Source organism: Polypterus senegalus, chromosome 12, assembly GCF_016835505.1.
Source record: "Polypterus senegalus isolate Bchr_013 chromosome 12, ASM1683550v1, whole genome shotgun sequence".
NCBI classification, from domain to species: domain Eukaryota; kingdom Metazoa; phylum Chordata; class Cladistia; order Polypteriformes; family Polypteridae; genus Polypterus; species Polypterus senegalus.
The window spans coordinates 72,358,695-72,382,132 of NC_053165.1; the positions used below are offsets into that span (position 1 = coordinate 72,358,695).

Consider the following 23,438-nt stretch of genomic DNA (forward strand, 5'->3'; position numbering starts at 1 on the left):
GATGAACACACGCTCTAAAGCCAAAAGGTCTCTGCATTTTAGTCTAGTCTTGGGACATTAAAGAGGAGCGTCTTAATGCTGCAAATTTCATGGCCAAAATCTGACAAAAACCCACAACATTTATGACTACTTGACAAAAATAACCTAAGAACAGCTTTACCTGAAGGAGCCTTGACATAAAATGGAAGCGTCAGGATGTCAGATAAGCAAAAAAACGGGAGCTTACGCTAGCAGCACATGACTCCCCCCTTATCAATGGGGCCAGTGTGGTGGTGTTAGTAACAGTGGAAATAAGCACAGACTTTTCTAAAACAACAAGGCCAGAATACACTTAACTTGGCACAGGTGGCAAACGGGTGCCACACCATTACAATCAAAACAAAGCAGGCAGATGACCAAAAGGAAATGAACCGAGTATCAAATTTATTTATGGCAAACAGTCTGTACAGAAAAAAAGTATTAAATACAACATAATTCATTATTGTAAAATAGATATTTATATATATTTATAAAACATTTGAATTATTTACTCCCCATCAATTAGGAAAGTATGTATGGGGGGAAAGGGAGAACAAAAGTGGCTAATTAAGTGGCTCACTGGAGGGCTCCTCAAGCAGCTTTCCAAATACACGGAGTGCCATGTAAGACGTCTAAAAGTGTCGATTCGGAGGTCTGCAGCACCCCCTTCTGGACAAGCGTTAAGCTTACAGTTCATAGACTCCAAAAACATTTGTGACCAGTGACTGAAAACTCTGCAGAAATACTGGACAGTATATTCAAAGAGCAGCACTAGCCTTGTGTGTCCAGCAGGGGTCACTCACCAAGACAAAACACACACACACACACACACACACACACACACACACACACAAATGGGAAAGTGCTTGATACAATCGTGAAAGGAGGACGTCTGGGTTAGTGTTAAACGGTTCTGAAAGACAGCAGTCATTCCTTCTAAAGTGAAGAAAACTCAATTCCCATTAGTGTCACTAAAGCTCATCTTCCTCCTGCTATCATCTGCTGACATGCTTAGCACAAGCAAAGCTCCGAAAATTAAGACATTCACTGACTGAATAACAAAGCGGTCAGCAGTTATCCACCAACCCCAACACCTGAATAACCTTTATGACCCAAGTGTGGAGTGCAATACTGCCCCAACGTGCCTATCCACAACTCCCAGATCCCATTAGGTTCTGTTAGGCAAATCTGTTGTGCTTCTCACTCTTCTTTTGGAGCACTCAAAGCAGTTTCATAACATTCAAGTGCATTTTTGGTTAAAATAGGTCTACATCGATTTTATGTTGTGTAAATACACTGAGCCTTAAGGAGCATAAACAAAATAATTTAGCTAGAGTCACCCACATCAAATTTTTCACACCACCTCCCCAATCAAATTGCACTTCTGATAAAAAAAGATGCAAGTCCTCCTGGTCCTAAGAGACGTCGACAGCCCACTCCTTCTGCAGATTTATATTGCCAAGACGACCAGTTCATTTGGATTGCGCCTTTATGGTATGGTGCAGCTTTAAATGCTAAACAGAAAACAAGTGAAACCCCAAAATAAAAATGTCAGGAATAAATAAGGTCTGGTTTGCCATATGGAGACCACCATTTAACAAGAGGCTGGCACTGCCCAGCTCTAAGGCCATGAAGACAGCAGTCTGTTTGCAATGAGCCCATCTGTCTCTTCACCCCCAGGTATCACAGGCATCGCAGATGAAATTAAATATGTGGAGTGCAATGGCACATTTTTATTAAAGCCTAAAGAAGAGTAACTATTTCCAAACTGTCAAGTTAGTCCTCTGCCGCACAACTGGCGACAACTTTTTATTCAGGGTAAAAAAAAAAAAAGTGGCACTGACTGGACATACAATGGATTGGCATAAACTCGTAATCCTCCCTTACTAAGACCAACGTCTTGCAGGTTTTTCCAATTGCTTGGTTACAAGTAGGTGTCCTGCTCCGTGCTGCTCGAGCTCAAGCTTTGCCTCGAGCCTTGCCATGAAGAGTTTTTCTCCAAACTGCCGACTGCATCAACTGGTGTCACAGGCTCCACCTCAGGCACTGAATGGCTGCGGTTCTCAAATGAAGCACTAGGTGGCGTTTTTTTACCCTTGTCCTTTTTCTTATTTTCTTTCTTGTTCTTTTTAAAGTTTGAATTTTCTTTCGGGGACTCCATGATGATGGTTGGGGCTTGGCGTAGGTCCTGGCGTGTATGCGGCTCAGCCTCCATGATCGCTCGCGCCCCATGCATCCTGGGTGGTGATTTGCAGTGCAGATCGCCATGTTTCTCCTTCCAGCGCTTCAGCTGAACTTGGTGCTCCTTTTCAACTTCACGCTCCGATATGGGCAGTTCAATCACCTGATGGAAGGATGGAAAATAAATGTCAAAGATATCCACAATTCAAGATAATAAGTTAAAAGTAATTTACTTTTAACAGCAGTAAACTTCCTCTCATCAAAAGCCTCTAAATATGCCAAGTTTAACATGTAGTAGAAGCAACAGTCATGTCATGTGATATTATGTATACAGAGAACAGATAATTCTTACCTTCATGTCTAACCAGCATGCAATAAGTCACCACTCTCTGGTGCCATGAGAAATAAGTATAGGTTACACTTTACACATTAAGTTGCTTAGATTAATTTGTCTAAAAACTTTTGCTCAAATGGAATTGCAGGACTAAACAAAAAAAATGTCATTATTCTCAGTATTGTTTGTACGTAGCATATCTCCCAGAAATAAATGCTGGCATTAAGTAGTTTGGTCTCATATTCATCTTTTCACCTAGAATACATAATTTATGAATGCATAAAAACATGACTAACATTAACTCACTTTCCCAGCAGTTTTTCTTTTCTATCTGGACAGATTTTGAAGCCAACATGTTAAATAAAGGGCATCAGATAAAGTGCTACCACTCAGTGTCCGAACAACACCACGTTTATTTCATATGCTGCATGAAGAGCTGTTCTGCTCTCCTCTGCCTCTGCCTGCAGTGACATGTCACCCTTGTTTCTTGCTCCCACAGGCCACTTTAGGTTTCATGCTTTGTAATGAGGTTATGATACATCATGGTTTTAAACACATTATGTACTGAACATTCTAACGTAAGACTACATTCGTAGTATAGACTACATCATATTCAGTATGATGGGGTTCTGAGATTTCTTTATGGGAGAAGTTGGGAACAAACAGCTGATAGAATGACAGACCAAATCAGAGCCAGCTTGTGTGAACACAACCAACCACCATCTTAATTTAGAGTTGCCGGTTAACCCAACATTGACATCTTTTGGGATTTGAAAGGTTGACTACAGTACCTTCAAGAATGAGAAAACTTACAAAATTCAAGGAAAAACAGCAAATTATGATGAGGACCCAAAGTGAATAATTAACTGGTGTGACGGAGGGCCAGGGCCATTACCTAGCCGGCGTGGAAGGACCGAGGAAGAGAGCACATTTGGGACATTATCTGCCCCAAGATGCTAGTGGGCCACCCAATTGGGTTTCTACAGCACCAGCACCATGGAACCCCGCAGAGCATGCTGGGAGTTGAAGTTTGGAGCAGCCGTGTTGGGTTCCATGGGCGCTGCCAACAGGTGCTGCAGGTACACCTGAGCCCTTTGTGGCACCACTTCCATCACACCAGGAAGTACTGCCAGCAGAAGGTCAAGAAACACCTGGAGCACTTCTGAGTGCACTACAAAAGGAGCCGCCTCACCCCCAGTCGAGGAGCCAGAGTCAGGAGGAGGGAAGACAGAGTGTGATGGTTAATTTTCCCCATTCAGATAACATCTTATAAAACATCTTATATCCAAAGCTACTCACAGCAAAACACAAAAGTGAAAGCGTAATCGTCATTCCGCCAAAATCAAGTTTAAGTGATAAAGGCAGTCAAGTTTACCTCTCTGACAAGAAATGTTTCCTGCATGTATTTGGGATTGATGGCCCTGAGTAACTCCATGGTCTCATATTGACCTTGGTAAGCCTTTAGCTTCTCAGGTGAACCAAGCATGAGCTTGAGGAGGACCAGCCCCACTCGGAAGATGATCTTGACACCTGCAAAGATGACAACAAAAATAAAAAAATGATGCAATGTGAACCAACATCTAAATTAGAGCATTTTTCTATTTTAGTTTCTCACTTAACATTATTGACAAACTCTGCATTGTTTTTCATGCAATCACTAAACTACATCTTCACACTTTTGATATGAGACTTGTGTAATTGGTTTTTCAATACTTTTTGTCTGCAGTGGGCTGGCACCCTGCCTGGGGTTTGTTTCCTGCCTTGCACCCTGTGTTGGCTGGGATTGGCTCCAGCAGACTCCCGTGACACTGTAGTTAGGATGTAGCGGGTTGGATAATGGATGGATGGATACTTTTGGTCTATTATGTTATTACTCTCCTACTCCTACTATTAATAATTTAATGATCTTGTAATATTTAACCACTCATGCAGAGCTTTCTTATCTAGTTTAGGCAGGTTACATAATTTTTATTATTTTTGCTAGGTGGTTATTTGTTCTATTAATATAAAAGTTGACAACAAGAGCTAACTAATCACAGAATACTTAATGTGAATTGCTGTGAAGTCAAACCTCAAAGCATGTCAGTTCTAAGATTTGCATTGTGGTGATCTACCAGTGGTGAGCTGCTAACCTGCATTCTCTAGCTCAGAGGCGAGCTAAATGGAGAGCTCCATTCCTCAGCCCTGCAAAGCTTGACTCTGATCACTGTGAGGGGTGCGGTCCCCAGGTCACATCAGCCAATTTATCTTTGTGTCAGCCCCCACTTCCTCTACACAGCGTCACCGCTACAGTCCACCCATCCACGGTGCAAATGCCACCAAGTGATTTGCTTTGAACTCTATAATGACAAAGCATCACAGTTCTAAGATTTGTACTGTGGTGAACTGCCAGTGGTGACCTACAAACCTCTCTGGCTCAGGGACGAGTGCTTTGCGGTGTGAGCTAAATGGAGAGCTCCATTTGTCAATTGCAGAGAACCCATCTCAGGCCACTGTGAGCCATGTCCTTCTCCGGTGACATAAGCTAATCTCTCTCTGTGTCAGCCCCCCCATGCAGCATCGCCACTACATAATGTTTTAAAAAACTCATTCAAGTCTGTAAAAGTAAATAATCAGTCTATCAATCATTCCTGTTGATCCAAGTTATCTTTTCATTAAGAATTCAAGGTGCAGCATGCACATAGATGTAAAGCTGGCAAAAAAGGGTTAATGGGCAAGTATTTTTTTTTTCTAAATCGGGAAATATAAGTTTGGGATCTCTTAGGGGTCAGTGCTAAGACTGAGATATAAATGATCTCAAAAAAAAAATACTGAGGAAGCTAAATTCCATGGAATGCCAGATATTCAATAAACATTACAGATGGGCCTAGACAGCATTCAGTCTTCGACAGATTTGTAAAGGCACAAGAGTACAAATCAAGAGAGACCATATAAACACGTGTGTCCTCATCTGTGTGACACGTCGGTCTCTGCATACAGAAAAAGAGAGTTTGAGAATACCCACAGAAAAGCCGAATCCAGAATTGTGGGGCATGAATTATAATGGAATATATAAGGGGGTGAATTTTTTTCAGTTTACACAAATGAAGGTTAGGAGGGAACATAATGGAAGCATCCATAATTATGAAGGGTTAATGTCAGACATTGATTTAAAATAATTTCTTCAGTTCATACATATGATCATGGTTAAGGTGAAATTGTGCACAAATAAGAAACTGATACATGTAATGAGTTTAATTGTAGTGTGGCATACAGAAATACTTAAGAGGATTCTCAAACTTCAACCACTTTAGATGTACAGAGCTAAGCTAAGGTGAACAGCATATTATCATCAAACAATTTATTAATAAAAATATATTCATCACAGTGCCAATATTCCCAGTGTAAGATTATTTATAAAAATTGGTTAAGGTGTCAACTGCAGTACAACTCAAACTAAAAAACCTATTTTGATCCTAGGGCTGGGCGATATTGAAAAAAAATCTTAAAATGGTCATTTTTTTTTATATCAGTCAATATCAATATATATCACGATATAAATCAAATCACCATTTCTGTCAAGCTTAAAGGTTCCTTATTTTACTCCTAAGTGAGATGTGAAGATATACTAAGGTTATTTTTTTTTAAATATTATTTATTTTCTGTCAGAAGTTGAACATGACAAATGTATTGTAAAACATTATACAACTGTATTCCAATTACATAAAATAATAGGTATATACAAGTGGGAGTCAAGCTAAAGATAGAAAATGGAGCGAACCTTCACAAAACCAATGCTGTCATTTCTCAATGGAGTCTCCACCCTTCTCAAGGCACTTGCACCACCTGCCTGGCAGTGCTGGCAGAATAAAAGGTTGGGTCTTGTCCTGTATTGGTGTGCGCATCTGCAGTAGCCAAAACATTAGCACATGTGCTGTTGCCAGCTGCTATGCCCACGCTCAGTGCTGTGTGAATTGACCTAATCTGATGTGGCTTTAACTCCATTCCAGCCACATGATTGGTTTGGCACGGCGCTAGTCTCATTACCAATGTTTTTTTGTATGGATGAAGTGAGTTCTATCGACATTGTATCGACCATGTCTTACATTTCTAATAAGGAAAAGTTATTTCACGATAATTATCTTTACTGTTTTATTGCCCAGCCCTATTTGATCCAAATCTGTTTTCAGTATAGTCTTTGACACCAAAATTCAGCAGAACAATGTAGAATATGACAGTTAATTTATCCGTTCTTCTATGACTTACCTTCACACAGGAACATATCCCAGACCCGCAGCACAGATGACCAGGGAAGTGTCCGGGAGAAGGCACACATGAACCACTCAGTCATGTAGAGGATGGGATCAATCTTATATTTGCTTAGGTGTTTGTGGGCAACAGGTGAAACCTTACGAAGCAGAGCAAAGAGTATCTCCCCATCCAGCTGGATTGCCTCCTGCAGGACATTGTCAAACATTTAATCAAAGATATTTAAGAATTCACGAACCTGAAACTAGCTTCACTAGAGGAGTCTTTTCTGTGGGGTAGCATTGTATAAAACTTGTGACCTGGAGGAAAACCCATGGAGACAGCATCAGAAAAAAAAAAAACACAGACAATCACTCGACACAAAGCTTGAATTCTGGACGCTTGAACCGGAGGTCAGTGGTGCTAGCCACAGCACCAACATGGGGCGCTTGAGGGTCCACAGCTCACGTCAAAAAGGCCACTTTTTAAAATAAATAATCGCCACGCTTGCAGCTTAAAGAGAGGGGATGTGGTATGTGTGGCTGGAGCGGTTTCCAAGTGATTTGTGATGCGGTGGGTGCTCACTTAAGTGCACAGGTGAGGAGTCGTCCGCATCGGTAATTGGCGCCGGGAGCTGCTAATTGCCACATCTGATCCACGTCCCCGTAATGAATAGAAGTGCGAGGTGGCTGGAGAAAAAATGAAACAGGAGAGAGAAAAGACGGTCGGACGTTAGAAGGAGAAAAAGGCAAGAAGCAGGGAGAAGAAAGCCGGTGCATGAGTGAGCAGGAAAACAAAAGGCAGCAGGACAGTGAGCCCTCGCGGGATGTTTGGCCGGCACCCCGGGCAGTCGGTAGTGGTTGCTCCCACCGAGCGCTTGTGAGGAGCGAGAGTGACTGGATGGAGGATGGCTCGCCGCATAAGGCAGAGAAGGCAGCGAGAGTCAGGACTTGGGATGTGAAAGCCCCAGCGTGAGCGCCCTGGTTGCTACGGAGCCCAAGTCACAGTCTGGTGAAGCCTACCGGAGCCAGGGATCAGAAAGGTGAACATACCAGCAGGAGAAAGTAGAAAGAAGATTAGCTGTAGGGTGGCTTCCATAGTGCATAGCCTGGATGGGAGAAGCAGGGGAGTCACCAGATGAAAAGCACCAGGCTTTGTTTTAAAAGATTGCTTCCTGCCATTGTTTTAACCTTGTTTTTTTTTTTTAAGGATTTATTTATTGTTTTTAACCTCCACTCATCACTCGTTTTTATGGATTATTTATATGAAGACTTTTGATGCACTGCACTTTCATTTGGACACCGTTTTGATTTTGATTGTTGTTTTAATAAAAGCACTTTTGCACCACCCCCTTGCTTCATTGTTGTGCCTCACTGTCCAGCTCATTGGTAACATTACTGACAGTGTCGGGTTCAGAGCTCCCAGAAGGAAGACGGGAGCATGGAGTGGAACCCGCAACGTCACAGGATGTCATATTACGTGCAAATTTTGAGACCTTTTCATTTATGAAAAGAGAACATTTGGAACTTAGAATAAGGACAATTCTAAAAATTTCAGTCCAGAGATGGAGACAGCACATTTCACCCCCATAGACACATTATTAGCAAACCCTTCAAAACACAAAGTAGCTCATTGCACAAAGGCACTCAAAGACTAATGCCCTGAGTGGGCACAAAGCAAAGCCAAGCTGCAGCACAAGGGCATCTCAACAGGAGTTTGTTCAAGTGCCAGAGGAAATAAGACACCAAACATGGACAAACAATACAGCTGTTCAGATATCATAAGGGGGGGACCAAATAACACAAAGAAGCTCTCATCTACGAAGATAAACTAACAACTGGATACACAAAAAAGTGAAATCCAGTTATGATAAGGAGCCTCTTGGGAACTTGGAAGGAGGATAAGACGGCGCTTCAGAATTTGTTCTTTGCCTAGCAGTATTCACTATTTAACAAAACGTTCAAGCAAATCCATTGAAAGCAGGTTTTGATTTTTAATGAATGATTTGAGTTTTTCTAAATGAACACTTCAAAATTACACGGCTATTTGTTCACATTTTGAACAGTGACATGATTGTTAACCATCCCATGTCTGTGCTTGTAAAATAAACTACCACCTATATAGAGTGAGAATTGTCAGTCTTCAACAATTATAAAGGACACCACTCCTCAAATGGAGCCAATGAATCAATGTCAGTAAAACTAGTAATTTCACAATGACACTCATAACGTTAAAGGACTCCCTTACCAGTCCAGCACTGTAATATCCTGGCAGGTACTTCTCACAGATCTGTACTAGCACCCAAAATGCTTCCTGGTTGCATACAAAGCAAAAATAAACAACAGTTAAGTAAATAAATGTTCCTCGGCTGGTCACTGCCCACTGCTTCCCTGTAGATAATAGCATAACCTACCTCGGCTGGCATATGCATCAGCAGGACAGCAGCAATGGGAGCCTGGGCTTGGCAGTAGCCCTCCTCTGGGCGGTGCAGGGTGTAAGCTTTCAGCACTCTATGCAGATCTTGCTGTCTGGAAGTGAAGAAGGAGCAAACAAGGTCAGGAGGAAAGGCCGGCACCACTTGGAACGGGTTAGGCAATTGGCCTAAACTATAATGATGAGCTGTGGTTTATTAATACTTTTAGGAATGATAAAATGAATTACAGCCTACACGTATTTATCATAAAAGGACTGCTGTTTATTGACGCTTAGCAGTTCTGGAACTAAGAAATTTGAGGAAAAACAGGAAGACGCAAAATGGCTAGTAGCTGTGTTTGCATTTCAGGTAGACATGCACAGAAAATCTGCTTAAAAATTAAACTATATGCTTTAGCCTCAGTTTGTATTAACAACATCAATTCAAACTACTTTAAACTACAGCGTTGTACCAGACAAGGATGCCCCTTGTCACCACTGCTTTTTGCAATTGCCATTGAGCCACTGGCCATTCATTGTCGAAATGGTATTAAAATAAAGGGGATTATCAGAGGAGGATTGGAACAGAACGTTTCTCTGTATGCAGATTATATGGTACTGTACATATCAGACCCACACAATACTGTGCCTGCAGTCCTAACAGCACTTACAGAATTTCAAAAGATTTCTGGTCTCAGAATCAATTTGAACAAAAGTGTGCTCTTCCCAGTGAATTCTCAAGCACACAATATTAGATTGGAGACCTTCCCTTTTATCATCACAGATCAGTTTAAATACCTTGGGGTAAACAAAGTTCTTTATCAATAAAATTTGGACGTCCGTATGGAAAAAATTAAGTAAGACTTGCATAGATGCTCAACCCTTCATCTCACTTTAAATGGAAGAATTAACGTTGTTAAGATGAATATCCTTCCTAAACTTCTCTTTTTATTTCAGAACATTCCAATATACATCAATAGATCTTTTTTAATAAATTACACTCAACCATAACCTCATTTATTTGGAATTCAAAACATCCATGTATCCAAAGGGCAACCCTGCAAAGACCTAAGGCGGAAGGCGCCATGGCTCTACCGAATATTCAATTTTATTACTGGGCAGCAAACATACAAACTATAAAAACCTGGACATGGACAGAAATAGATGAGCATACACAGGCTTGGTCCACAATAGTAATACAATCCTGCAGTAATTCTTTATAAGGGGAGAGAGAGGATATATAGCTAAACCTTCCACAATTTACTTGTTATTTTTTTTTCCCACCCATCCAAACCCAAAACAGAATACAAAGTGCAATATGGCTTCAACTCACCCATGTCCTCCGCGTAACACAAACATCTCATGAAAGGGAAATTGGCGATGGAGATCTTTCTCAATCACATCCAACCACTTGGGATCTCCAGCCTGCGAGTCCAGTTCCTACAAAATTGATGAGAATCTGAATTTATTTATTTATTTGTTTATCCCTCCATTTGTAACCCTTCCGCCTCAATTTAGAGTCAATGACTACAACATTTATTTATATAGCACATTTTCATACAAACAGTAGCTCAAAGTGCTTTACATAATAAAGAATAGAAAAATAAAAGACACAATAAGAAAACAAAATAAATCAACATTAATTAACATCGAATAAGAGTAAGGTCCAATGGCCAGGGGGACAGAAAAAACAAAAAAAAACTCCAGATGGCTGGAGAAAAATAAAATCTGCAGGGATTCCAGACCATGAGACCGCCCAGTCCCCTCTGGGCATTCTACCTAACATAAATGAAACAGTCCTCTTTGGATTTAGGGTTCTCACGGAAGGGCTTGATGATGATGAGGAAGGGCTTGATGATGATGACTATCGCTGCTGAATTGTGCATAACACAAAGAACAAGGCATGGCAAGACACACTTGAACACACAAACTTGCTTGCTCTAGGCAAGTTAAATGCCACTAATTAACTTTAAGCACATGTCTTTGGGATGTTGGAAATGGGGATGGCAAATAAGTGTTCACAATTGTATAATTAAGTATGAGGGACGTTCAAAAGGTTTCTGCACTTTTATATTTTTGTTGGAAACAGTGAAGGCGGGAGGAGTAGTGATTGGTCGTGTCTGAGAGTGTGAGATGGCGACCCTTGCAGTTTAGTGTAAGAGTTGTCACCCTGTGGTGAAGATGGCTGAGAAACGTATATATTGCACCAAAGAGGAACAGCTTTCGGTCAAATGCTTCTTGTGGGCAGGTGGTGAGCTTGGAGCACAAACTCGTCTCCGCATGTATGCTCAGTATGGGGATAAAGTTCTCTCACGTAGAGTAGTCTATGATTGGCTTCAAATGTTCAAAAATGGCTACACTAGTGTGATGGATGCAGGGTGCTCCAGATATTCAGCTACAGCCACGTCCATGAGGAAAGAAGAAAGAACCCTGGTGTGAAAGTAGTGGTGAATCAGTGGCTACGCACTCAACCAAAAATATTTTTTGCCGATGGCATTAAAAAGTTGGTACAATGCTTTGAAAGGAAGGTGACTATGTAGAAAAGTGATGTCATTTGTTTTTGAAATTCTTAATAAATAAGTGTAAAAAAAAAAAAAAATAGTGCAGAAACTTTTTTTGAATGTCCCTCGTATATGGATGACCGAAAATGGGAAGGCCTATAACAATGGTGACTTGATCCTTACAAGGAAGGGACGCATTACTGGAGTTTATCATTCAGACCTGGGTATCTGAGATGCACCTTAACCCACACTAAATGTAGGATTTTCTGGAGGACTTGTCGCTCTTATGTAAATGGTTTAATTGTTTAAAATTCAACATTGGGAAATGAGAGGCTGAAAGCAGCGAGACATCAAGCCAGGGTGACATCAGGAAAATGGCCCTGGCATACATCAGCGGCCTTTACTTTACAGCTTCTCTTACAGTAAATATTATCTCAAAAACTTTAACAGAAAAAATTCTATTACGTGCACATTAGTCTCATGTAAAGTAAATGCAGGCAGGTTAATATACATGCAAACACAGGAAACTGCTCACTCCCTATATTTTAGATTTCTAAAATAGATAAAAAAGATATCAAATGTAGCCTGAAATTTGTTTTGCAAACTGATTGATCCACTTTTAAATGTTTTCTTCTTGGCATATTGGAACATGTGTACTATTAACCAAAATACAGGCATTTTCCCACTGCAGGAACTTTTTTCAGGAACCAGGGTCTTTTTAGAAACTCTGAAACGTCTGTAGAATTCCCACTCCTACTCCAGGATATGTACTTTTTCCTCAAACAGGAAGTACCGTAGGTGGGGCTCGGGTGATAAATTGTGCTGATTATTGGTTGACCACAGGCACTGGCGCCATATTACAAATCTGTTAGTAGTTTGGACATTGGAGAGCAATTGGTGAAGATGGAGTGGTGTTTATAGCCACCTCCATGGAGCGTGGTGCCATGCACAGTATCGAAGCAATGGCCTCCCCTGTGAAGTGACAATGTGCCTAACTTTGCACTGCCGCACACATCTTTAAAAGTCACACAGTTTGCATGAAGATTACAGGTACTGTTGTATGGTGAGAAAGAAACACGTCAAAGTGGTCAGGGACCACAAGTGGCGCAGGGCCTACACTGTACAGCAATTCATTGGTCCCTAAAAACAACACTCCTGATGTACCTTAACTCTGGTTAAGGTCACATAGCTCGATTTACACGTGTTGTCTGAATGTGCTTCATAATGCAACTCAAATGTAGACCCATCAGAGGAGGAGTATACCCATTTTTTCAACAAGATATGATTATATACCATTTCCTTAGATATCATAAAACGATACCTGCAAATGTTATTGCTAAAACTGCACGTTGATTTTTTTAATAATACAGTATATTAGATACGTAGCACAATTTCTTAGATCCTTCCTAGATTGAGAAGTATTACTGATAAAGCAGGCAATTCTAAAATGCAAGCAACCACCAACTGTACTGGTCTGAACTCTGACTGTGTGGGAATTCACAAAAAAAAAAAAAGGGTCTGTGAATTTGGTGGGCTTGATTTAGTTGGAAACCACCCTCAACTTTCCCCTTATTTCAACCTTTCATTTTTACATTTCTACACTTAGTCCAAATCCTCCAAGCTAATACGAGCAGCTAGAAAGCTGCTACAACCACAATGCAACTTCATTTCTGTGCACCAGCCAATTAATTACTTTTAAATCTCTGTAAACAATTTTTTTTTTTTTAAAAACACGACTAAATGCACACACATGACGTGTAATCCAATTAAGGAATTTCTAACTCCTATACCTAGTGTAAGATGCATGCTGGGCAAATTATGATCCATGACAAAACCAGATGCAACAGCCTGGCCAAATTTTGAAAACTTTACCAAAGCCACGCCACTGTTAATGCATGCAGGACTGAGATTATCAGTACAAAGGTTCCATGTTTTTGCCCTCCATTTGCTGATCTGAAGTTGTGTATGAGCCAATGTTAGACATGCACTGCTGTGCTAATGCTCAAGATGTTTTACAACAGAGTGTCACATGCTGAGCACAATTTAAACAAATGAAGTCTTCTTCTATCAGTGTCAATGTACAGTATTTCAACTGCATGGTCCATGCTTGTTTAATCATAACCCAGTTCATTCTCTTGTTATTTCACATACTGTCCAAATGTAAAAATCAAAGCAGCCATCAAAAAAAGACTTAACCACCAGACCAGTGTCTGGTAACTCCGTGATAAGCAGAGCAAGCAGAGAAGTAGTGAGCTGCCAAAGATAGCCATAACACAAATCAGCGAGTGCAGCTTAGTTCTTACATTTCCAGTGTCTCTACATGTTTGCAGTTCGTTGACTGAGGCAGACACAGTATTGTCAAGATGAGGAAACGCTAAGCAGAGGACTCCTTGGTGATTTGAACGCCTGATGGAACAGCTGTTAAGATGATTAAAATGAGGAAAGAGCTTTTGCTCACTATCAAAAAATTATCTACTTCTATAAAAATAACTTATGATAAGAATGCACTGTATCATAAAGACAGATGTCTTTTTCTTATCACTCTTTTGATGTGAGGCTCACCTGGAACTTGCCATGATTCTGCTCCAGCTTGACTTTGCCTCCTGATAAGTATAACCAGGCACGGCCACGAAGAGAAGGTGGTATCCCCTTCTGACATCGGAGCTTAATCTGAAACAAAGTAAAAATAATGATCTAAAACCACTTTTCAAAAACAAAAAAATAAAACTAATCCTTGAATATTTGTAAACAAATAAAGCCTCCACTTATTCTTCAACAGCAAACCTTATCTAGATTATTAAAAAACTCATATTAGATATTAGCCTTTAATAACTTTACCCTTCCTTTTTCTCCAGTGGTGATCTGTGGCATCAAGGCTATTACAATCAGGTTTTCACTTCCATTTTTGGAACTGAATCATGGAAGAAAGGCATCACCCTCTCATCATTGTTTACCTTAAGCCATTGTGTTTATCAATATTTGCACAGATCCCACTCTACAGCTCTACCAGCAAATAAACTTTTTTGTTTAAATAGAATAAATAACTCATTTCAGTACCTGAATAGTTAACAGTGCTACTCAACGCAAGTTGTGAAATTGTGAACAATACCATACAACATGAAAACTTAGTTGGTCACTTTTTTTTTTAACCAACTTTAAAATCTAAGAATTATCTGAAGAAAAGTTATTTTGATAAAATAAGCACTAGAATTAATGGAGGTGGTTCTAGTTGTAGGTCAGTGAACATTAACCTCTCGATAGGCCCAAAGGACTCAAATTAGTAGGCGGTAAAATAGATAAGGGTGACATGGCGGCGTGGAGGTAGCGCTGCTGCCTCTCAGTAAGACCAGGATTCGTACTAAATTTTTGAACCATTAAATCAATGATTGGCATTGACCCTAAAAAAACCTGATTGGAGCATCCCTTTTACTTTTGGAAGAGCAGCATTCTGCTTGGCAGTGCATCATTTCAATTTGATGTTCATACTTTCAAGTGTCCTACATAAACACAGACCTACATAGACTGAGCTGCATGAACACGTATTGCATTCTTCACCCCACACTTCTCACATGTATAACTTACATGACAAGAAACTAACCTGCACATGCAAATCTTTGCATCTTCACATCTCAAGGCCTACTTGAGCTTCTTCCTTTATCTAATCACTGAGCTCTATCAGCTTTCCCCTTGACTGCCAGAGTCCATTCAAACAGTCAAAGATAACCCTGCCTCAAAGAAAACAGGAACCCACACATAAAAATCAGCTCGGCACAGTCAGCTGCCTAACTTGTGTTCAAATGAGTGGTGGGGCCTAACGGAAACTCCATGAAACCAGCAATTTCCTCCAGATACGTTTTTTTAATTTTTTTTTTCCTTTCCCTTCAGACTTTGGTCTGCAAAACGCAAGTTGACAGTAAAAAAGCAAACAGAGTGAGACTTTGCAATGCAGCCACACCCGTCTGCAGACCCCGTAATCACTACTACTCAAAGCCAAATTCCAGCCCCCACAATCCAAATCTCTCAAAGTGAAAAAGGGCACATATCCAAAGATGAAACTAAACTCTTCTTTGCAATGTTATAGAAGTCAAAACGTAAGAAAGATCTGTATAAAAATGGGATGGGGGTGCAAATATCTGCTTTGGACAGTGTTAGTTTCACATTAACATTCTGTCACAATGTTAATCTGTTGGATAAGTCAATTCATTGTATAGACGTCCCAGGGGGCTGTCAATTCCTCGGTCAGAGGAAATCTTTTCAGAGGCTACCCCAGGCCACTTAAGGCTGTGCTACAAACCCTGAACAAAAAATTAAGTCCAACGGTTAAAAAAAGCCCTTCGTAAAGCATCACTTACTGTAATTATAGGACAACAAAAACACAAAATAGTCATTAGCCAAAGTTGGAAAAAACGTTTAAAGCAGCCAGAAAAAGAAGCACTAAGACGAGCTACAGGATCTGCTTCCTTTTAATTACAGCTGTGGGCGTCAATAAGTGAAAAAGAAGAACATGAAATTAACTTGGCAAACCTTAAGCTATTCCCACTTTGATTAAGCAGACATGACATAATTAAAGGCACTGCTAGTCAAACAAGAGAATGGAGGACAAAAAATGTACTTCAATTTTAAAGCTGCCATCAAATGCTTAGTCTTACCAGTTTAGCACTTATAAAAAGGCCAAGTGAATCTACAGGGTAAACAGAAAAGGAGCAGAGCAGAAAGGACTGCCATAATATTCTTTCTCCTGTATTTAGACTTGATAAAGCCTATCCAAAACTTTATAGGGTTACAAGTGATCATGGTGCAAAATCCACAAACAATCAAAAAACACAAAAACATATCTTATGTTAACGGCAGGAAAAAACAACTTGGGTGTCTCGGCAGCAAATGCCCCAAGTAGTTCGCACCCCACGGTGTCAAGTAGTTCCGGGGTTTGTCTGCCCTTCTTCGGCTTCACCTCCTTTGCTCCGTGTGTGCTTCCTGATTTGATGAAAGAAACCCCTACTCCTACATAGTGATACACAACGATACCATCTTTCACTGCTTTTGTTAACTAAATCCTATTTCACATTAAATTACATTTCCAGTGATTTTCAGTTTTGTCCTTGATTTGTAAGTCTTAGCTGGCAGTGCACCAACATTAAGAAAACGGCCTAATGTGACATACTAACAACTCAGACCACATATTCTCTGACTGGCTAGGATAAAATCAAACCAGTCTGACTTTCTCTTTCATTGAAGAGGGGAAGTCCATGTACAGAGGAGAGCCAACAACCACATGAAGTACAAGCCATAGAAGGTAGCAACAAGGAACAGTGAACACCGTGGTTTATACATCAAAAACAAAAGAGAAGCTTACCATAACAAAATGGCAAAAAAAATTAAAGGGTACAAAATTGCTGCTACGCCCACTGCAGCTGTTAACCGTCGATCAGGTGACATACTACTGACTGTGAGAAAAAGGGGTGAGCACGACTACACTGGAAAATCGTCCCTCAGTTGGCCAATGTGATATGGCTGCGATTTTTAGTCATGTAATTTGACATTGTGCCGCAGAGGGTTCAGCAACTGATCGATAAGTCTGACACGCCCTATGACAAAAAGTCACACAATGTGACATCAGCTTAAGAAGGCTGGCTGATCTAAACAAGTTTTTCAATTTAAGGTTACATTCCATTCGCAAGTTTAAGGAGGACAATTACACCAAAGAAGCGGTTATACTATTCCATTAAAATCTGGCAAGTTTCAATGTCATATTTTAAGTAAGCCTGCGGCTATATATTTTATATGTTGTGCCACATTTTGCCAGCATCAGCAGTACTTGCATCCTTAAAAGCAAATCATATACGAATTGCATCTTAGTTGTTTGCCTTCTGTAAATTTCTCTTAAATAACACCTGTGACAATTAATTGTAAAATCACGCCAAGTATCTGTAGAGATCAGAAGCACTGCTGTGCCTTACACAGTGCTAAATGTTGTCCATGTACAACAGAAACCAGATGCACATGAATCATCAGCTGAGATAGTGGTTTGCCACTTTTTCTGTATTTCACTCTCTCTAAAAAATGGCATGTGTTGTATCCAAGGTAAAGACTAACTGCACGTAGGCAAGAATTCCATTACAGTTAAAAAGTTCCTAAACTTTTTTTTTTCTTGTCAGATACCAGAATGGAGTCAATCCAGTGAACATTTTCTTACTCTACAAGTTTGACTTATATAAACTTAGCTTATTTTGTTTTTAAAAGGTATCAGTTGGTCATAAACTTCTGATCAGAATGTGCGTGTCTACTATTACAAGGAAATTTAAGCTAAACAAACTTAAAACAAAACATTTTGTCTGGCAGTCACGTTTTTGGCCCTTAAAAGGAAATGAAACAGCAGAGTCCAGGAACTCAAAAAGCAACTTTCTTGTGACAGAAATGGCATCCCCATCGTCAAAAGAATCAGGCTTTACTTCAAACAACATACTATTAGCATTTACTACTTACTAATATTTTGTTGATAGCCAGATACAGAACTCCTAATAGGTACAAACCCATATAAACCCCAGAATTAACTGACACTGTGGGGTGTGAACTACTTAGGGCATTTGCTGCCAGGATACCCTGATTGTTTTCTCCTGCCATTAAGATAAGACTTGTTTTTATTTTTTGCACACAGTGTTCTAAATAAAAGCATTTCAAATACAAAATGTGAAGAGCAATAGAAACAATGCACTTTAAGAGAACAGCTGCTAACATGTCAGTGAACACTTTATTAAAAAACTGCTATAATGTTCACAAACAAATTATCTCCTCTGATCATGCATCTTCACAGCACAGAGCATTTCAAACTTAACTGTGAGGCGTCAACGTGTGTGGAGGGGATGAGAAGCTAGTGGGGGGCCCAGGATGGTCTGTGCACAAACGTACTGTTTTTGGTAACAGCAACATCAGGAACAATACCCAGTGATATGAAAACATCAGTCATGTGAAGAACTACTGTGCCACATTTAAAGATCAACAGACACCTCTTTAATGTCCTAATGGGGTACATGACACAATGGTAGCGCTGCTGCTTCACAACAAGAACGCGAGGATTCATCTCCCTGCCTGGAGTTTGCATGTTCTCTCAGTGGGTTTCCTCCATGTGCTCCACAATCCAAAGGCACGCAGATTGATTAACTAGCATTGCTAAACTGGCCCTGGCATGTGGGTGGGCGGGTTCACCCTGTGATGGACAGGCGCCCTTGTCCAAGGATTGCTGCTGTCTTGTACATGTTGCTTGCTGGGGTAGGCACCAGCATCCCCACAACCAGCAGGATAAGCAGATAATGGATGGTTACTTTATTTTGGGGTGAATTGAATGGTCTCCTTTTGTTTCTCAAATTTATTAAGAAATAAACTTCAGAGATTTTACAAAGATGTGTGCATTGCACTGTGTATTTGTATTCTGTATGTCAGCAGTCACTGTGACCATGTGAGAGCTACATGTTATTGTAATTAAGTAAAATTGACTAAAGATTACACTCAGTGTACCAAAATGAACCAGTCTTGCAGTCCCATCCATTGAATAAGAGCTTGTGTGTTTAAGTAAATTTTATGAGTGTTATTGAAGACTTCACAATTGCAAAAGCACAGAGGTGAAATAGCAAAATAGGACTCGTTACTTATGAATTTTGTTTTAAATGATGTTAAAAGAATATGAAAAATAACAAAGACAATGTTTTGCTTACATAGACAGACAGACAACTTTATTTCTCTCCAGGGTGAAATTTGGCAAGGACTGAAATGCTATAAAATATATATTGATTCATATTGTCAAATATTTATTTTTTACTTAATTCCTCACAGTGATGAGCATTATGATGTTAGTCACAGTTTGTGAAGGTGATGCAGGGTCCTTTAGGACCGTTCCGTCCCAGGCCCCCACATCTGTAACAATACCACTACCTAACTGGACTAGAGAAAAACTGAATTTTGAGCTAATGTTTTAGCTTTCCATCTTCACCTCACAGATGTTAAGGGCCAGAACACGCACACTGATTTTGCAGTGGTCCTACAGCTCAATCCTTTGTATTTTTGCTTTGAATTTCCATTTATCTCACTGAACAAGGAGGTAGATACAACAGATTACCTACTCCCATGAGATTATGTCTTCCATGTTTAAAAAAGTGCAAGCACAGAGGCTTGACAGGAAGACAAAAAGGAACAGTTAAACAAAGGTTTAAAATGAAAAATAAATAATAGGTCAAAGAAAATGGAGCATGTAGATATATATAGCAGACAAAATATCACTATGGATGTAACACACGCTAATGCACTCAGTGACAGCTGTTTGAGTATCTATGATTAACGCCACAAAACATTAACAAACCTTGTTTGGCATGGTGGGTAGTGCTGCCACATAGCAGCACCAGGCTTCAAGATCTAAATCGCAGCCTGCTAAAAGCTTGTGTGATTTTTGGATTAAGTGGACGGATGATGAAAAATCCAAAGCTAATTTATCTAGGATCAGCCGCTAGCTGAATTTACCATGGTTTTATTTTTCAGTGTAAGCACTAAGTCTAAAAAAAAGATTTTTTTTTATTTTAATGCTTTAAAAAAAAAAAAGGTCTTAATTTCTTTTCATACTGTATTAATGTGAAATAATGCTGAAAAGGACAAAATATGGGTTTGATACATTCCCAAATAAATAAATAAAAAAAAACTGCTAAATTAAATGCCAGAAAAACAAGCCCTGGTTACTCCCATATACAGATTAAATCAAAACAGATCTATGTCCTTTGGGTGGAACAGGCAGCCCTTGTACCTCAAACCAGAATAAAGTGTTAATGGGTAGGACTGGGGGCGAACTTGCTGCATCACACAAATGAAACAGTGTTTGCTTGAGATTTCTGCAGTCCATAGTAGAATATGCTTATTATTTAGGGTCCCAGAAAAACAGAGGATGAATTCAGCATGATGTCCACTGCACTGCATCATGTCAGGATACCTGTCAACCCGTTGATCTTATGGAAGAAGAAAACCCCCATGACATACACTTAGAAAAGGATAAGAGGCGTACTGTGAAAGGGCTATTGGTTGGTCTGGCACCCTTTCAAGCAACAGTACTCATATTATCAAATATTTCTTTTTCAGTTAATTCCTCAGAGTGATGAACACTATAATGCCAGAGGCACATATTTTCAGAAATGCTGCTTCCTGACCATTATCACACTTCACAAGCTGAAACACTGCACTAGCCAGATGGCCTCATCATTGTCACACTGCCAGATTTGTCTGTATTCCATGCTTTAAAGGGTTCCACCCATCTTGTGGCAATGCTAACACTCTCCCTGTCAAATCCATACACCCAAATGAATTTAGCACAGACCCGCTCAGTGGACTGCGTTAGTAACATGCCAAATACTAGTTTTGACAGTAATTTTGTCACAATGGACTCTGTCCATGTTGCAGTGGTGTAAGCACTTTCCACCTCAGACTGAGTTCAAAACTCATCTTATTTACACAGGAGTTACCTTCATTCCAGCTGTCAATATGTGCATCTTAACAACCTGCTAGATCTTCTGACACAGGATTCTCAAAAATCTGAAGACCTTCACACTTTAAATGTAAGCTGCTGTCTTACTTCTGTGTTTTTATTCATATGTATCCTTTTTTCCTTGTGTGAATTAACACTATATGTGATAACAGTTCATATTTTACAACATTTGGATTTAAAGTACACTACCACTAAAACAATGTTTTTGCGAAATCTGTGTAGAAGCACCCCTCTTTAACAATGCAAGCGTCTCCTATAGACAAGGAGTGGCCACACCAAAGCTTTTTACAGAATTGTCTTTGGTTGCAGAACAGTCTCTTTTGAAGAAGAAAAAAAAATTCCACTGACACAACCTTGCCAAATCAGAAAGGCCTTTTCTTGGGACAGCCTGCCAAGTACTTGTTCTCCTAAACCAGGCATAATCCTCAGTACTCAAATGTAAAAACATCATCTTAAAACTGGGAGCGGCTCGGGAAAGTTCTCAAAGCAGCCGCTGTCGAACAAACAGATCTTTGAGGGATTCACACTTGTAGGGATTTTCAAGTCACATGATCACATGGAAATTATGAACTGCTGCCTCCCAAGAGCAGGATATCAGTCTGCACTTAGCACAACAGCAACTTTACACAACACTATCTCCATCTACCCAAGTGTCTCATGGGCTTTGTGTTGTCATTTTCTGCTGTCCAAGCAACAACTGTTTGTGAAGATGTCATTTTAGCAACTGCTTGGATTCTTTTAACCCAGCAAAGTTCTAAGGTTTGTTATTTGAAAGAATCATAATTAAAAATGTTTGTAGCCTAATAATTCTACTAAAAAAGAACAGAGAAGAGGTACTAGATTGCAATGACATGATACCCACTTTAGGGCTTGACAGCTTTACAGGTGGCTTCTTATTGTGAATGGCCTAACCAAATGCAAACATGATGGGTAGACTTTTTTTTGAGTTATCAAAAGCTCAGCTGTGCCTGAGGGAATGAGAGGAAGCAGTTCTATACTAAAGCCTCTGATAAAAAATGTTTTGTTTGAATTTACTCAAAGTTACTGTATGTAGGATGTCACCTTATCTTAAATTCATAAAACAATGTCATCCACAGAAAGACTGGAAACTTTAGATTTAAAACACAGCTTTATGATGATTTAATGTAAAAATTTTCATATGTCTATTCATAGGCCTGATTCTCACATACATGCATGCACTAACGCATGTCCATTTTCCATCCATTATCCAACCCGCTATATCCTAACTACAGGGTCACGGGGGTCTGCTGGAGCCAATCTCAGCCAAAACAGGGCGTAAGGCAGGAAACAAACCCAGGGCAGGGCGCCAGCCCACCGCAGTGTCCATTTTCCATTAATAGTTATTATACCTCTTTATGTGCTACTTCTGTTTGTGTCTGTAAAATGCAAAATAAACAACATGAGGACTGAACAGTTAAAAATGAATGCTCAGTAGCACCTAATGCAATCAACTCAATTACCGGTAAATAAAATAACTTAAATCTGGGGAGGCACCTTTAGACTATACAGAGGTTACAATCCAGGTTTAAAAGACAGTACAAAAACAAAACAAGATAAAATTTTAACAACATTTTCAAAACGCTTCCTCTTTACAAAACGAAAGCCACAAACAAAAACTATCACCTTGCAAATTTAGTAAGTTGCCACACAAAACAAATAAAGCAGTAGTTTAAACTCCCAAAAATAAAAACATAAAGGAAAAGTGTGACAGAGTTAAATTGGCAACTGTGGAGGTCTTAGACAGATGTACCAAAATGTGACTTTGTCTTTATTTCAAGGAAATGGAGCTTCTGGCCATTCAAGGACAAAACAGTAATATAAAAAAGCACAGAAAGCAAAGTCCTGAATGTTAACTGAAACCGGTGGACTATTAATAAGGTCATCACCTGATGAAAGCATCAGCAATGAAGAAATGATGTGCCACTGGCAAAAAGCACGTCTATAATGACACTATTTGATAAGGGATTTAATTCCATCAAGTTAATTTAATTCATACTTATTCAATTACCAATACTGATATTTAAAAATGGAGTAAAATCCTAAAACAACATAGAGAAAATATAATATTACAGAATATTAAAAAATACTAATTATTTATCTGACCATGTCTGTCATGTGCAGAGTACACTGAAAGTTTTTAATTTTTTGTACTACTCAAGATGCAAGACATCATCACCATCATCAGTGAGTAAAATTAACTTACCATGAAATATGTCTTCCTGGAGAC

At 39.7% G+C, this 23,438-nt stretch overlaps 1 protein-coding gene across 1 annotated transcript in view; it reads right to left on the reverse strand.

The window, feature by feature from the left end:
- Positions 1 to 406: 406 nt before the first annotated feature.
- The window catches only part of tbc1d10ab (TBC1 domain family, member 10Ab), a 64,061-nt gene continuing 41,029 nt past the window's right edge, over positions 407 to 23,438 (reverse strand). Inside the window, exons 3-9 of the mRNA XM_039772229.1 lie at positions 14,236 to 14,343; positions 10,506 to 10,612; positions 9,174 to 9,288; positions 9,008 to 9,073; positions 6,779 to 6,968; positions 3,909 to 4,063; positions 407 to 2,362 (exon numbers count right to left, since the gene is read on the reverse strand). Of these exons, the coding sequence (XP_039628163.1) occupies positions 1,943 to 2,362; positions 3,909 to 4,063; positions 6,779 to 6,968; positions 9,008 to 9,073; positions 9,174 to 9,288; positions 10,506 to 10,612; positions 14,236 to 14,343 (1,161 nt within the window). The 3' untranslated portion in view covers positions 407 to 1,942. The remainder of the gene's footprint in view (positions 2,363 to 3,908; positions 4,064 to 6,778; positions 6,969 to 9,007; positions 9,074 to 9,173; positions 9,289 to 10,505; positions 10,613 to 14,235; positions 14,344 to 23,438) is intronic.